This window comes from Narcine bancroftii, chromosome 8 (genome assembly GCF_036971445.1).
Source record: "Narcine bancroftii isolate sNarBan1 chromosome 8, sNarBan1.hap1, whole genome shotgun sequence".
In the NCBI taxonomy this organism is placed as follows: domain Eukaryota; kingdom Metazoa; phylum Chordata; class Chondrichthyes; order Torpediniformes; family Narcinidae; genus Narcine; species Narcine bancroftii.
In genome coordinates this window covers 139,559,344-139,575,112 of record NC_091476.1, presented here as the reverse complement: position 1 = coordinate 139,575,112, position 15,769 = coordinate 139,559,344, and the positions used below count along the sequence as shown (strand labels likewise).

The window sequence follows — 15,769 nt, the reverse complement described above, 5'->3', positions numbered from 1 at the left end:
TCAAACCTGGGTCACTGGCACAGTTAATGGAGTTGCCCTAACTGTGACACTAACCATGCCACCCAATACACTAACCATGTTGCCCTAAGAGTTATCTTAAGCCAATATTTATTAGTTAGGCAGCTTGAGTACAATGTGTTAACTGATCAGTTTGACATTGCTGGATGTGTAATCCTTCTGTTTCATGATTGTCTGACATTACACCCATATCTATCCTTCAAAATTATCTTGTTGCTGTGAAATACTTTGGTAAGTCCAATACATTATGTGAAAGATGTCACAGAAATGTTTTGACAAAATGTTCTTTTCAGGAACGGCTCTTGCCCTTTTCCAACCGTCCTCAAGATTTTGATGCTCAGATTTGGTATTGTGTACATTTTTGCCCGTTTTTGTGCCATTTGTTGGGTTTGGGTCAGTGAGTAGTGCCTGGAGTCAGATTTTAGGGGAGGTTCAGCTCTTGCTCCAAGAATTTGAGGACAAAACACAAGCTGGATGGTCCTGGGGGAATGCTGCCATGTTACGAAGGAAAGCTGTGTAGCCTCATCCAGGATATGATCAGAAGAAAATCAGGAAATTTCTGGCTGGTATTTTTCTTTCAACCAACCACATTAAAAATAGATTCTCTGGTCAGTTTCCCTTGTGGATTTCATGGTGGTATCTTGATGGGTATCAATTGGTTCCAGGTATTAAAACACTGACTTAATTGACAGTAAAGCATCTTGAGAGATCATTAATACAATCTGGATTTTTCTGTTAATTCCCTATACTAGGCCCTGTACTGAGATCTTTTTAATTTTTTTTAAATTTAGACATACAGCACAGTAACAGGCCCTTCTAGCCATGAGCCTGTGTCCCTCAAATAGACCAATTAGCCCACAATCCATGTATGTATTTGAAGGGTGGAAGGAAATTGGAGCACCCAGAGGAAACCCACGCAGACATGGGGAGAATGTACAAACTCCTTAGACACTGCCGAATTGGAACTTGGGTCATTGGTGCTGTAATACCATCACACCAACCGCCTCACTAACCATGTCACTTACTTGTTGGCTTACTAAGTTGCTATCATCGTCAACTTTGTGGACACTGAAGAGACGGCAAATGCTGTCATCTGGATTTTTGGCTATGGCCCCCCTTAGGACTCTGCTCAAAATTTATGGACCCCCCCCCCCCCCAATTTCCTGTGAAGCAGTCAAGTTTAGTTGGTTTCTTCTGAAATTCTAATGACTACATAAAAAAAGCATTTAATGATTTCAGTTAGTGTCATAGTTAGGGCAACTCCATTAACTGTGCCAGTGACCCAGGTTTGAATCTGGTGCTGTCTGTGAGGGTTTCCTCTGGGTGCTCCGGTTTCCTCCCATCCTTCAAAATGTACCGGTGTAATTGGGTAGCATGGGTTTAAATGGCCAGAATTGCTTTCTGCCGTGTTCTAAATAAAAACATTTTAAAAATTTAAAATTTAATCTCTTTACTCTTCTACACTGCCATGAGAACAGATATATTCACCCAATAGAGTAGACGGGACATAGATCTCACTCAAACTACAACACATTGAACAGTGCTGTGGTCCCCAGGGGGGCGGGGGCAAAGAGCCTGGGTTGAGAATGGCTGGTCTAGAGCAAGAAGCTGATTGCAGGAAGGGTTCAATTTTTATTCCAGAGATTGTGCCACATATTCCTTCAGCAGTTTGTTTGCTACAGTCAATTTTGTTTTGGTGAGATATTTTGATTCCGCTCCTGACTTCACCTTCCACTTATGCGTAACTTGATTCGTTACACTAATGGTGCAAAGTCATTTTTTTCTTTTCCACACACAAAATGCCAGAGGAAGTCGATGTGTCAGGCAGCATCCATGGAAGGTACATGGAAGCTCCTGGTATAGCCTCCTCGACACAGGGAGATTGGACACAGATTGGGGGACTGCTTCATTGAGCACCTTTTATTCCATCCCCCACAATATCCAGCATATCCCAGTAGCCAGCCAATTTAATTCTAATCCCCATTTCCCACACCAGCATTCCCTACTGCACTGCCAGGTTGGGGCCTCATGCAAATTAAAGGAGCCAGCTCCTCTAGAAGGAGGCAGTCACTATCTTTCTGCCACCAGCATCTTCCCTCCTCCCTCCCCACCCCTTTCCTTTCCCCCCTCCAATCAGAATACATTTTCAGCCTCTTTGTCCTGCCACCTTCAAGCTTCTTAATGTTATTTTTCCCCAATTGCCTCCTCCCACCTGTTTCTCCTATCACCTGCTATCCTGTGTTCCTTCTCTCTTCCAAACCCGTCTCCTTTTCTCGGATCTTTGTCCGTTTCTTGCTACGCCCAATGAAGGATTTCAGCCCAAAATGTTAACTAATAATTGCCTTCCATTTTCTTCCATGGATGCTGCCTGTCCTGCTGAGGTCCACCAGCATTTTGTGTATTGCCAGTTTTCCAGCATCTGCAATCTTTCTTCTTTACGTTCGTTTTTTCTTTTAATATTTTCTGTAACCTCATAAATAACTTTAGGTTAGCGCAGCGCGACTATAGCACCAATGATGTGTTCAAATGCATGCTATCTGTAACGAGTTTTTAACGTTCTCCCCATGTATGCATGAATTTCCTCCTGGTTCTCCAAGGGTGTGATTGGGCGGCATGGGTTTCAATGGCCAGTATCAACTTATAACATGTTATAAATATTTTTTTCAATTGAAAAACTGTAAAACTCTGCATTTCCTTTTTCCTGAATCATGCGTTTGTCTGTGGCTTCTCTCCCAAATCTTTCCATGTCTTTATTCTCTTTCTCCCTTGAAAGGTACTCTTTCAAATCTACTTACCCAGCAAGCTCTGTATCAGACAGCAGTAATCTCTTTCTGTGCCTTAGTAACAAACTTGATTGAGGTATCTTGGGTTAATTTGTTAACTGGCCGACATACAAACCAGTTTGTTGAGGTCTGTGGTGGGATCACCAGTAGATTTCTTTTTAGCTCCCGTACTTATCTCTGAAGCCAAACCTGTTGTGATCCACAATATTAATGCTCATTGGAGACACCATGGATTCTATGGAGTCTAATACAAAGAAAGAGGCAATTTCACCCTGTTCTCTAGTGCTGATGTGTACACTGTATGTAGGTTTTCCCTGTATGACTGTAGTGGCTTCAGAAGGTGGCTCATCACCACCTTCTCAAGGGCAATTGGAAATGGACAATAAATGATGCCTGAGTCCCGTAAATGATTTTTTTAACCACTTTCTTTTGCTCTCCTGTACATAATCCCATCAGTGTATCTGTTGCCTTGAACTGCTTCTCTCTGTCCCTGTGGGTACACATGGATGTAATACAAATGCTTACGGTAACCATGCAGGTGAATCTCTTGGAATTATGTAAAGCATTCTCTGTGGAGAAGAGACAGCTGTGTATAAAATGAGCAAAGAGCTGTTTAGAATGCAGCATATTCTGAAAGTATTATATTTGTTTATTTTTATTTTTACTCAATGAAACAGATATGGCTTTGAGGGTGTCATCTTGTCAATCTATGGACTGGACCGAAAAAATCTGACCTGCAATACTGAGTTTTGTCCTTACAAGGAACCAAAGAAAATTCTGCAAGAGTTGGATGTGCAGGATGCAAAGCTTTACTTGGACTTCATTGTCCTGGGTATATTCTTTGTTATTCTGCGCTTGCTGGCCTACCTCGTCCTGCGTTACAAAGTCAAATCTGAAAGATAGAAAGTAAATTCTATTCAGGGGATATTATGCGGCACTTAGTCACACTCTCTGTGAACTGGATCCATTCTTGTGAGCTTTTGGAATGGCTGAAACCTATGTTAAGATTGGGGACAGCTAGGCCACAAAGCCTGAATGGCAAACTTTTTAAAAAAAGTCTTCAAACATCAAGATGGCTTTTGATGGACCTTTTGGTTTTCCAATTTTCATTTTTGCCTCTCTAGTTTTTCGTTTAAATTTTTATTAATTCTCACCCCAGATGGGAAATGGTTTGTCAAAGAAAACAACCTGTCTACTGGAACATTTCTGCTTTATCCTTCTGTTCAATGACGTCGTCAGAAAGGTGCACCAGGAACAGAATGAGAAGGTCCCGTTTCTGAATTGCTAGATCAATGTAAATCTGAAGTGTATGTTTTTAAAAAAAATCAAAATAGAACTTTGATTTTAGAATCAGATTGTTAATAAGCACAGTTTTTGTAGAACAAAGTACGCTTTAACCTGTCATCTTGAGCATGTTGTTTAGAGCACGTTTTGTCAAATTATACTAAGTTTAAATATAGAAGGCATCACAAACTAGGCTTTAAATATTATAACAGGCATTGTGCAAAGTCCTCAATACTTTTTGACAATTCAGAAGTATATTTAAAAAGCTTACAGTCTTGAAAGTGTAAAACAAGAAAGGTAGTGTTAGTAATTTTTACCAAGTTTTGTATTAGTATCATGGGTTTTTTTGGTACTTAGAGATTTACTTCCTTGATTATTAAATAATGGATCTAAATTATATCTCTCCTCTCCCCCACACTACAGAATCTTAATTAATTTTATTTTTATGAAAGTTGTAGTCTTCGGAAAGACACTCCCATTTTGTGTCGTGGTACATCACTGTCTCCAGACATTTGGACAAATCTCGATCCCTATCATTTTGAGTTGCTCCATTTCTTTCTTAAAATTTAATGCTACTTCAATTCCTGAGTGAAAGGCTCAGTGATCATCATCTCATATGTGTCCAGAATGTTCACACTTCATTCAAGTTCCAGGTATGATAAAGCGACATCATTGTGAAGCATGCAAAATCTCCTCGTAATGTCCCTGCATTGTATTGTAAAGAATAACATTGTGAAGCTCATTCTCATGATACTGCAGTATTTTACATGTTCCTGGAACTTCAACTTTATCTTTATGGCTGACTATGGTGTGGGAGAATGTACAGTTTTCTAACTTTAATTTCAATATACTTGAGTTTGACTTTTTAAAAAGAGCAGTATCTCTATTGCAGGCTTGCACAGTTTACACTGATTCTCCAATTGTGGTTGTAGTTTAATTAGCTGTCATTTTCCTCTAAGTATTTTGGTACCAGTTTCAAATGATATTTCTCTCCAAAAATTGCATTTTTTAGGCTAATTTAGTAAATTTTTTCAACTCTGCTCATCGGGGGCTAAGTTGAATTGGGTCACATGAAAAACTTTATTTTGCCAGCTATTCAGGCAAGTCATCCCATCCTTAAGTGCATGGAGTGCAGTGTTACAGAGAGAAAAAAACAGTGCAGGGGCTGTGACAAGTCGTGCAGGGTTTGTGAGAATAACAGATCATCTTTTACCAATGAAAGGTCTGTTCAAGAGTCTAATAACAGCAGGAGAAGCATCTGTCCTTGGATCTGGAGGTGTGTATTTTCAAAATGGTGTTTCTTCTGCCCAATGGGAGGGGAGAAAGTAGTGTGTATCTGGGGTGGGACAGGTCCTTTAATATGTTAGCTCCTGTTCCAAGGGAGGGGGGAAGTGTTTGCAGAGTCGATGGAGGGGAGATTGGTTGTTTGTGTGCTAGCAAGCTTCAAGTGTGCTTTGAGAACAGAAGTTAAATTCCAGTTTAAAAATGACAAAATTTTTATAGTGATCCATCCCTTTAGGCTTGTTCCCCTGCTTTTGTTTTCTCATACAATGTGCAGACAGTTCCCTCAAGAAAGTTTCATAAACATTGAAATTTTTAAAAAAACTCACCTTGCAGTCAGTGCATCATATCCAATTCTGATCACCATAATTGAGGAGGTAAGGTCTTAGGTAGGGCACAGAGAAGATTAACCTTAATGATTCCAGGAAAGAGGGATTTCAACTACAAGGTAAGAGTGTGGTGACTAGCGGTATTCTTTGTGGAGAAACAAGGATGGAGAGAAGGTTTGATGGAGATTCAAGGATTGAGGGGAAAAAATGACAGAGGCAGTATGAGGAAACCCTGGTTATTGACACAGGGAGTGCTCTGAACAGAACATGCCGCCTTTGAGCATGGTAGAAATGTAGTCAGTCATGTCTTTGAAAAGGAAGTTTACGAGGCATTTGATGGAGAATAATTTAGAGTCGCGAGGAAAGAGCAAGAGAATGAGGTTAAATGGATTGTTCTACAAGAACTAGAGTTGATTTGATGGGCTTAATGACCTCTTCCTGTACCAGAACAAGCCTAATTCAGATCCTTCAAAAGACGTAAATCTAGCCAAAATCGAATCTAAGTTTGATGATTTTGATCTGTGTCTTCAATGTTACCTTTGAATGGTCTCAGTAGCTCAGGGAACAATTGCATTCCAGATAGTGTTCAATATCCTGATTGCTTTATGCAATGCTCTGCACCAACCAATACTTCAGTTGGACCCATTATTGAACCTACCCTTCTGCTGCCTTTCCATGTGGTGCTCATACCTCAGACTTAAGTACTTCCTGTTAACTCTTGTGGAACATCAACTTGAAATAGGCAGGCAAGAACACAAAGAAAAGGAGGAGAATGGACGTTGAATTTGTGCCACTGCGTAAGTCATACTCAAAGATTTAACTCGCAGTTTAATGAAGGCAAAAATATTATTAGGATTCTGGTGGTAAGGATAAAGGACCTATGCTTAACTTTCATTCGTTCCAACAACTTTTCATTGACCCACTTCATAATTTTATTGCATTGAATGAATGCTTAGAAACATCAATCCAACACTGATCATTTGAGTCTTCTTTGGGAACCAAATGGATTTAAAATATTTCTTGTGCAAGCCTACCAAGAGGAGAGCTAGCTCTTTATATTTGCAGGATCAATGCAATGGTAAGATTTAACTGCCATATATGTGTAAATAGAGCTAAACAGTCTGCAAAGAAGTCAGCACGTTCACATGACCCATTTGCACTGTATAATCCACTCGGAAATTAATGCTATGGTATTTTGGTATTAAATTGTTTGGGCAGCATTTGAAGTGGCCTTTGCAATCATGTCAGTTGGAACCTCTCCACCGGGACTCCTTTTTCTCAGTGACAAAAAGAAATGAATATTTGCACAAAGTGAGGTGCATCACAATCTTTCATTCAAAGTCTCTTAATCTATTGATTCACGTTTAAATCAGAAAGCAGGAAAAAAAACTGCCATCACTCTTTTAATAATGTTTATTGTGACAAAGTTATTGGCAGATGAACGGGGGAAATTTCTCTGCCAGTCAAGCGGCTGAGTTGATTTTGAGTGCAGAATGTATTTGCACTCACAAATTATTTTTCCTGGGAAAATTATCCTGCCATTATTGGAGGATTTTCTGCCATTTGTGTTACCTTTGCACTTTAAGCAGACTCAGAATCAGAAGCTCTGCCCCACCTCCAATCTCTGGCTGTGGCACTTTTGTCAGTGGATGCTCTTCATTAAATCCTGCAGGTAAGTGAAATGTTTCACTGGAATGATAACAACTTAGCAATCACTAGATGCTTGTATGTGCAAGTCTGTCAGCCCAAAGCTGGAGAACATTTTTGTTAGTAAAAACACAAATACTGGAAGTACTCAGCAGGACTAGCAGCATCCATTGGAGGTAAATATATATTCAGTTCGAGCCCTTTCTCAAGGCATGGGGTCCAATTTTAGGGGATCTATCAGCATAAATAAGGAATCCAACTCAAAACATTAACTTCTCTTCCTAATTCAAATCTCTTAAAGATTTAGGATTTATGTCAAATTTTTATCTTTTTGTTTCCTGGAAATTCTCACTCAAGAAGCTAATCGCCTCACTGCTGTGGCTGAACAGTGTTGAGATGTGAGTAGTGTGAGGGAATTGATTCATCTGGTCCTCATCTTGCTTCCACTAGCGGGTTTGTGTGAGGGGATGATGGATGTCATTAGCTTGACTTGAAGGGATGGATGCGTGGTCCAATAGCCTACCAACCCTCACTGCCCAGACAGTCCTGAGAAATATGATCACTGGGAAGGCACTTCAGGACTTTCCTGAAGTCCAGGGAGATTTTTCTGGATAAGGAGAAGGTGGGGAGAATAGCAAGAGTGATAACAATCGTCAAAATCCTACCTAGTGTACATTTTAACATGGATCCCTGTGGTGAGTGACCACTCTTCACATTTTGTAAATTACTTTCACTGACTGCTATGTCTTGAGTTAGAAGACAGAAAGCATTAACAGTAAAATCCCACCAAATGAGCACCTTTTTGGAGAAAAAGAAGAAAAGTTTCTGTCATTTTGATTTGAGCTGAACTCATCTCTTTCCCCTCTCTTTGGACTTGCCATGCAGGACAGTCTGCGACAAGGAAATGTTAGGAGTCTGAGAGTGAGTCAGATTACAAACCTGCCAGATTATAGAGAATCTCGACATAGAGCTCAGCTTTTTCAATGTAAGGGGGCAGGTGGCCAATTTAACTACAAAGATTGCTGTACCTGCTTCCCTGATCAGTGCTTCCTTGGCCCAGAATGTGGGATCTCTGACCATCTACGCACCACATCAAAGCAGGTAACAAAAAGGTTGCTGGGTTTCTTAGTTAAACATCCCTGTAAATCAATGTCTTATCACACCCAGCAACTGGAATATGATAGGTGTATTTTGAAGGATCAAGTCCAGTGAGCTGAAGACCCTTCCACATCTACACCTAATCCTTCAGTAACTTAAAACAAAAGCTGCAGATGCTGAAAATCTAAAGCAACAGAAAATGCTGGAAATACTCAGCAGGTATGTGCTTCCAGAATTTGTTTTTATTCCATCAATATTTGCTACAACCAATTGCCACAATTAAGCAAAAAATATTAATTTTCATTTCTAGATAGTTTGCACGTGTTGATTAATGTTACAACTTTGAAAAATTTGAATTTGCATTATAATTACAAAGTTGGTAAATACCAGATGGCATTTGGTATCAGCTCAGGCTTAAACCTACTAAAGGCACTGTGTCTACTGTCCCAATGACCTTGATACCAAGTAGGAAATTCCCAGATTTGATCTTTGGTGTCTGTGGAATAAAACAATTGGGATATGGATGCTGATTTCATAATTTTAAAAGAATTGGCGGAAAGACAAAAAACATCGACCAGTGCCTTTGTCCCTAATTGAAGCTGATTTGCCCAATGTAGAAAACTCCTAATTCTTGGTGTCCGAAAGAAATGAGCCTTGAAGGTGGGACATTGCCACTGTTAAATAATCCACTGGAGATCATCAGATGTCTTGCTTGGTTGATGGTAGGCTAGGAGGACCCATAGAATTTTATATCAGAAGAGGCCAGTGCCTTTAAAAGAGAGAAAGGAAGAGAGGAGGAAAAGGAATTGAGGCAAATGCTCTTAAAATGCATCAAAGAATGTTTTCATTTAGTGAATGAGCCAAATATATTTCCTTTCCATGGCTTACTCTGTTCATATTGCACGTGCTAAAGACTTGACTGTCAGGCTGATTTTTGAACAGAACTAAAGTCAACACACGGGTCACATATTTAATAATGTTTATGCAAGTCAAAGAAGTAAATGTCCAAAGTTGCTAATGTGTATTTACACCAGTGACTGATGTTGGACCATATGTTACTTTCTGTAAGAAGTTTCTGTTAACATATTACTAATAAAATGTCTATTTATACCCTGGGCTCTTGGTGTTATTGTATTACTTTTTAATAAACTTTAAATAAAAAAGTTTTAGCTTTTATCATGTTGATAGCCAGATGAGCAATTTTAATGGTGGAAAGCTGCTCTTCACCTATTCATACACAGTGGTTATTTGAGCTTGGAGCAAATTAGATAGAAAAATCTGAAAAGATTTGGGGATCATTCATAGAATGCTACCATGATTGGAAGATTTAAGAAGTTTGGATGCTCTGGAGATTGTCTAGTTTCTGAAGGTCGCTATTTGATCCATATCTTTACATCATTTTCTACAAGGTAACCTTGATTAGATGGGGGTGGGTTGGGGGCGGGGAATAGATTTAGTTTTAGGTTTTTTTTCAATGCTTTTTTTCTTTGTATTCCTTTTTTTTTAAAGATTAACTTGTTAAATATGGTTGTCATATATCATAGTTAAATTAGACGGAATTTACCCTTTTAGATCAAGGGATTGTCAAATATCATCTTACCTCTTTTCTATCCAGATTTTTTTTTAGGAAATATTGTTAAATAAACAAATATGGATAGGTTTTCAATTTACATTTATATAAATTTGTAATATATATATGATATGACGTGTAATTTGTTTAATTAGAATATATGTAGGATTTATATGTTAAACTCAATAAAATAATTAAAAAGAAAGAAATATCTCCAGATTGGCAGTCAAAAATGTTATATTATAGTCTTACCACCAATCTGTTACAGACAACAGGTTCATTTTATAATTGCCAGGAATTAGCTCGTGTTACATTCATGCAAATCAAATATATATAAAGAGAACTGAATGAATGAGTGTTTTTTGGTCACATTCACAAACGTTGTAGGGCTGACAGTCCAGCTTTCTTGTTATGTAAAACACACCAACCACAAATTGTAAAATTAAGATACCACAAGGAGAAAAATAATGATAATAAATGTAAAGGAACATAAATAAAATATTCATACCAGCTCAGTGGATGATGCAAAAGATGAACAAGTAAACACAAGAGCTTTTGTAATAGAGAAGAAAAGGTCCCTCCAGCCAGCAACTAAAATAATTAAGAGGACGAAATTAAAACCAATGTCAATAGATCCGGAAGGGGCATTTTAAAAAAAGAACATTCAACTCATCAGCTAATGCCAGTGCCCCTATTGATGTCATTCCCCTCCTAAATTCCCAATACCCTTGCAACAAACTTCACTCTAAAATTATCCATGGAACAAAGAAGGCCATAAACCTGTCGGATATTTAACAGCTTTCAGAACAAACTCACGCCCATCATCTCAAGATTCCCCAGCCCCACGTCAATATTAGGGTTATCCGGGGCGGAGGGGAGGGGGCAGGAGGAAATTCAGACGGTCCCAGATAGAACGCGCAAACTCCACGCAATACTCTTTCTCTCATCTGCCCCTCTACTTCCCTTGGATCCTAGCGACCCAAGGGGAATTCTTTGCTAAGAGAGGAGGAGCCTCGCCTGGATTACAGGGGAAGAGAATCAGACAGGCAGCGAAAGGCGCAAATTGTTTCTCTGGAGGCTGTCGGAGATGCCAGAAAATCTAAGAGGCAAGACCGGCTCAATGGGCTGAATGGCCGTCTCCTGCAACAAAAGGTGCTACGATAGTCTTAACAGCAACCCTTCAGGATCGGGTGTCGTGGATTAAATGACTGGATATGCCTGGTGCAATGATCAGGAACCTTGCACAGCAACTGCAGGTATTTACATTCAAGTAGCGCAGTAAATCTGGAAGAGAACGTTGGCCTCTGCAATGTTAATCAGGTTAAAATCCAGCGTGCGGTTAATTTCTTTCCAGAGAGGAGATCTGTGGGGTTTTGGAGTCTGCAGACCTTGTTTATTCTCAATTCAAACAAGAGGGGTGGACAAAAATATCAGTATGACCAACAAAATGCACAGAACATAACTTTAAAACAAAAATCCACCGTTGCTGAAAGATCAATGCATGAAATGGAAAGTGATGGAAATATTCCAGCGAAATGGGGGTTGAACAAGAAAATCTGCAGTCGTTCCGATCAAGTGCAAATCCAACGTGCTGGAGTCACACTCACAACAGGTCAGGTTCACCCGGGTGGGAAGGGAAAGAGTTAACATCCCATGCAGAAAGTCCCTTCGTTTCAACTCCAACCATCTGCAGCTTTATTTTGAATAGCTCCTTGGCACCTAACCCCCACCCCCCCCAAACAACCCCCACAACAACCCCCCCAAACAACCCCCACAACAACCCCCCCCAAACAACCCCCACAACAACCCCCCTCCCCCCCCCAACAACCCCCCTCCCCCCAAAAAACTCCCCCTCCCCCCAAAAAACTCCCCCTCCCCCCCAACAACCTCCCCTCCCCCCAACAACCCCCTCCCCCCCCAACAACCCGGAACTTTGGTCGTTTGTGCCAGCATTTATTGCAACTTGTCTACGAGCGGGGCAGAGCTGCGCCCCATCGTCCCCAAACCTCCTCCAGCCCCGCATCAGCGCTGTAGTTTCACCCACAAACACTGTAACACTTCGACATTCACATAGCAGACAAAAGCAGGGAGGAAATGACATCAACCCCACGCCTGCCGAGGAATTACAGACTCAGGGAGACCAGCCCATTGAATTGTTGAAGCCGTCTTATTGGTTTGGAGCTGAGTCTGAGACCGAGCGAGTGTCTGGGTTGTTCCAATGGGTCGCACTGTTCTAGGCGGGTGTGCAGTGATTCTGCTGAGTGCAAGGCTGAGGGAGCGTTGCTGTTGGTAGGTCTGGAGGAGAAAGGTGTCTCGCCAGAGGCTTCTTTCCTTACGGCGATGGACCCTGAACTGGGAGGGAAGTAAACCACTTCTGTCAATTTGGTGACAGCAAACAGTGCAGGCACAATGAAAGTTAAATAACTGTTTTGGTCTTCAGAAGTTTGCTAAATATCACGATGAGAAGTGGTGGGGCTTTAAGAGACATTTAGAGATTAACCTTTTGTATGCATGTGTCCCTTTTTTTTCCCTTCCTGTATGTCTGAACGGATGTAATTCTCTCTCTCTCTCCCCACCTCACCCTGTATGCCCATCTGCAGGAAAACAGTGATGCCAGGGTCATCTTAAATAGGTTTTAAATACATCTTACCTCTCTATGGATTGTTGCTAGGTGGGGAATAATTTTGCCTGAAACCTGGAAATCTAATGTAAAGTTGTTGGAGAGATTAGTGTTGAGTGGATTCTAGGGATAATTGCTATCTTTTCCTTTAACTTGTGCTAATGTTCCTTTTTGTTTGCTTCTCAGGGCAGTCAAATCCTTTGTTTTAAGGGGTGGGTCCTTCCTGAAGTACAGTAGTGTGTTTCGGGTGACATTCCACCTGGCCCATTCAAATGAGCTCTGTAAATTCATACAAACTCTGTCCATGGTTCAGCCATACCTGAATCCACTCCATCAATATTGTGAATGAAGAGATGTTGGAGGTTTTGTGGTGGATAAATCCCTCAGGCCTGATGGGAGGCCAGTGATCAGTTGTTTGTCATTTTTGATAATCGTTTGGATAAGAATATAGATGGCATGAGAAGCAAATTTACAGATGGAAGATATTGAAGATCTTAAGGTTTCAACAAATTTGCAGTATAGAGAGTCTGAGGGGATACAAGTACATCGTTCCCTGAAAGCTGTGTCACAGGTAATAAAGTGGTGAAGAAGATGCATGGTCCACTTGCCTTCTTTGGACATTGGTGAGACGGTACCTGGAAAGTTGTCTGTTGATGTGGTTGCTGTATAATAGGGAAGGAGTGATTAAGCTGGCGAGGGTACAGACAAGATTTATAAAGGGTGTTGCTGGGACTGATGATCTTGAGTTATTGGAAGACACTGGGTGGGATGGGATGACCTTGCAGAGGTGAATGAACATTGTCATTTCCCAGGGTCAGGTAGTTTAAAACTGCCATCTTCAATGGAGGCTGCAGCACATTTAAGGGGGGCCATGGACTGAAATCATAAAATATTTTTATGCTTTTTATGTAGTCGATAGAAGAGAAGTACAGAAGAAATCAACTAAATTTGACTGCTTCACAGGGAAGTGGGGCGGGGGGGGGGAATAATCTTTCAGCAGACTCCTAAGGGGGCCACAGCCAAAAAACAGGTTGAGAATAGTTGGTCTTAAACTGGAGGGGGAAAGACCTAAGGGGCAAGTTTGTCCCACAGAGGATGGTTAGTATATGGAATAAGTTGCCAGAGGTAGTATTTTATAACATTTAAAGAACATTTGGACAGGTACATACATAGGGAAGGTTTGGAAAGATATGCAGGCAAATGGGATTAGGCACCTTGATTGCTGTGGGCTGTTCAACTGCTGACATGTTTGTGGATGTCTGGAACACAATTATATAGTTTAGGGATCCTGTAAATGCAGAAATTCACAAAGGAAACACTCAATTTTTATATCATCATGGAGGTCAATATCTGAAATTCCACATGGAAATGTTGGCTGTTTTTGTAGAGATGTTGGGGCTATTTCTTGGCCATTCTTTGGGTGAGAAGCATTTTGCTCTGATCCTTTCTGACCCTGCTGCTCCTTCCCTTAAATCGATGCTCTTTGGTTTTAGACATTTCATTATGGGGGAGTTTCTCAATATCCACCTTGTCCATTGCCACCTATAAAAATGAGTATAAGAGTTTATTGTCATATGCATAAGTACAACATACAGATGGACTGAACTTGTACTTGCTTCAGCTACTCTGGCACACCAACCAACTATGAAAGTATGAATTAAATGACCACAATATGCACATGGAACAAGCTGCCAGCCAAAGTGGTGGAGGCCGGTACATTGGCTTCCTTTAAGTAACACTGATATCTACATGGATAGGAGTGAATTGGAGGGATCTGGGGCTAAGGCAGGCAAGTGGGATTAAAGCAGGAGGGCTTATTATGGACAAGCTAGACATGTTTCTGTGTGGTAGAACTCTAGGCCAAAAAAGGGTTTAAAAAAAATATACAAAAGGATAGATAAATAAATATTCACAGCTTCAGGGGTCCCCCAGCATTCTCTGCTTGGAGGAAAACAAGTCCAGCCTGTCCTCGTAGTTGGATTATTATTCTTTTTGCATTAGAGGTATCATTAAACTTTGTCCATGCAGTGAGTTCACATCCATGTTGTGATTCCTGAAAGAGATTTAGTAAATTCAGCAGGAATTTGAATAATTGTAAAAAATGCAAGTCTCCCTTGGAAGAGCAGAAAGGAATCAACTGAATAATTCTTTCAAGGAGCTAGCATTGGAATGTGGGGCTGAATGGCCATATTCTGGAAGGCTACTTGTGATTCTGGAATGAGGCTTGTGACTCTCCTGACTGAGTTGCAGATATACATCAGCAATCTGTGTGTCGGCCCAGAGATGTAGTTTTATTTTTCATACTTTGACACAATAATGTCGACTCCAGCAACCCGGGTACAATCTTCAACTCTGGTGAGGAGTTTGTGACTGTGTGGGTTTTACAGGATACTCCTGTGTCTTCCTGCATCTGCCAGGACATCCTGGCTGGCAGGTTAACTGGCCACTGTTGCTTGCCCCTAGTGTAAGTGGAGCATTGATGGGCATGTAAGGAGGATTAGGTTTCAAGGAATTAAATGGAGCAACAGGGTTAATGAAATTGTTCTGAGAGCTGACATAGGTTTGATGGATTGAATGGACATCTATGCCATTTGGAAACGTAAAGGAGAAAAAAAATTGAAAGGTTAATCTGGTTGTGCAAATAGTCACAGAAATCATGATGTAGTGGACCTTGTCTTTGTATATTATTGAAGTGGGGATGAATTTAACAAAAAAAAATTCTTAAAGGTGAAATCAAACTTTTTGTAGTCTGCAAATCCAAGAGCTTTGCCCAATCATGGAGACTGCAGAAGTTCTGGATTCGGAAAGAAATCCCAAAATGCCCCCTGCTACATTGAACCTAGAACGGGCAGACCAGAATTGTGATGTGTCATCCACTGACGTACCCGCCGAAGCACTCGGGGATGTTGCAAACCAGGAGTGTGATGCAGGACCTGCAACCCTTGCTCTGAGGTACACACAATCTTACACTTCCTTTTATGCTGCAAGAAATAATACCCAGTGGCTACATTTTTTATTTTCTGACAAAGGAAATATTTGGATTTATATACCATCCTTCAAACGCCTTACCAAATATCTGAGATTCTTCATAGCAGGGATGCAAACGTGGGACCCATTTTTTTTCCCCCACAGCAGACTT

General features: G+C 40.6%; 2 protein-coding genes and 1 long non-coding RNA gene across 9 annotated transcripts in view; 2 read left to right on the top strand and 1 right to left on the bottom strand.

Annotated features, from left to right (window-relative positions):
- Positions 1–9,550, top strand: part of LOC138741250 (ATP-binding cassette sub-family G member 4-like) — a 125,789-nt gene extending 116,239 nt beyond the window's left edge. For both annotated transcript variants that reach the window (XM_069895029.1, XM_069895027.1), the window contains one exon: positions 3,479–9,550. In XM_069895029.1, the coding sequence (XP_069751130.1) occupies positions 3,479–3,704 (226 nt within the window). In that variant the 3' untranslated portion in view covers positions 3,705–9,550. The remainder of the gene's footprint in view (positions 1–3,478) is intronic.
- Positions 8,311–12,102, bottom strand: LOC138741251 (uncharacterized). Its single transcript, XR_011343426.1, has 3 exons — positions 11,936–12,102; positions 10,519–10,601; positions 8,311–9,209 (listed from the first exon to the last, which is right to left on the bottom strand). It is a non-coding gene; the product is annotated as an uncharacterized lncRNA (long non-coding RNA).
- A 93-nt stretch (positions 12,103–12,195) lies between these two features.
- The window catches only part of LOC138741248 (RING finger protein 214-like), a 38,476-nt gene continuing 34,902 nt past the window's right edge, over positions 12,196–15,769 (top strand). For 3 of the 6 annotated variants that reach the window (XM_069895021.1, XM_069895025.1, XM_069895020.1), the window contains exons 1-2: positions 12,196–12,299; positions 15,379–15,582. In XM_069895021.1, coding sequence (XP_069751122.1) covers positions 12,229–12,299; positions 15,379–15,582 — 275 coding nt within the window. In that variant the 5' untranslated portion in view covers positions 12,196–12,228. The other 3 variants (XM_069895024.1, XM_069895023.1, XM_069895022.1) reach the window with 3 other exon arrangements.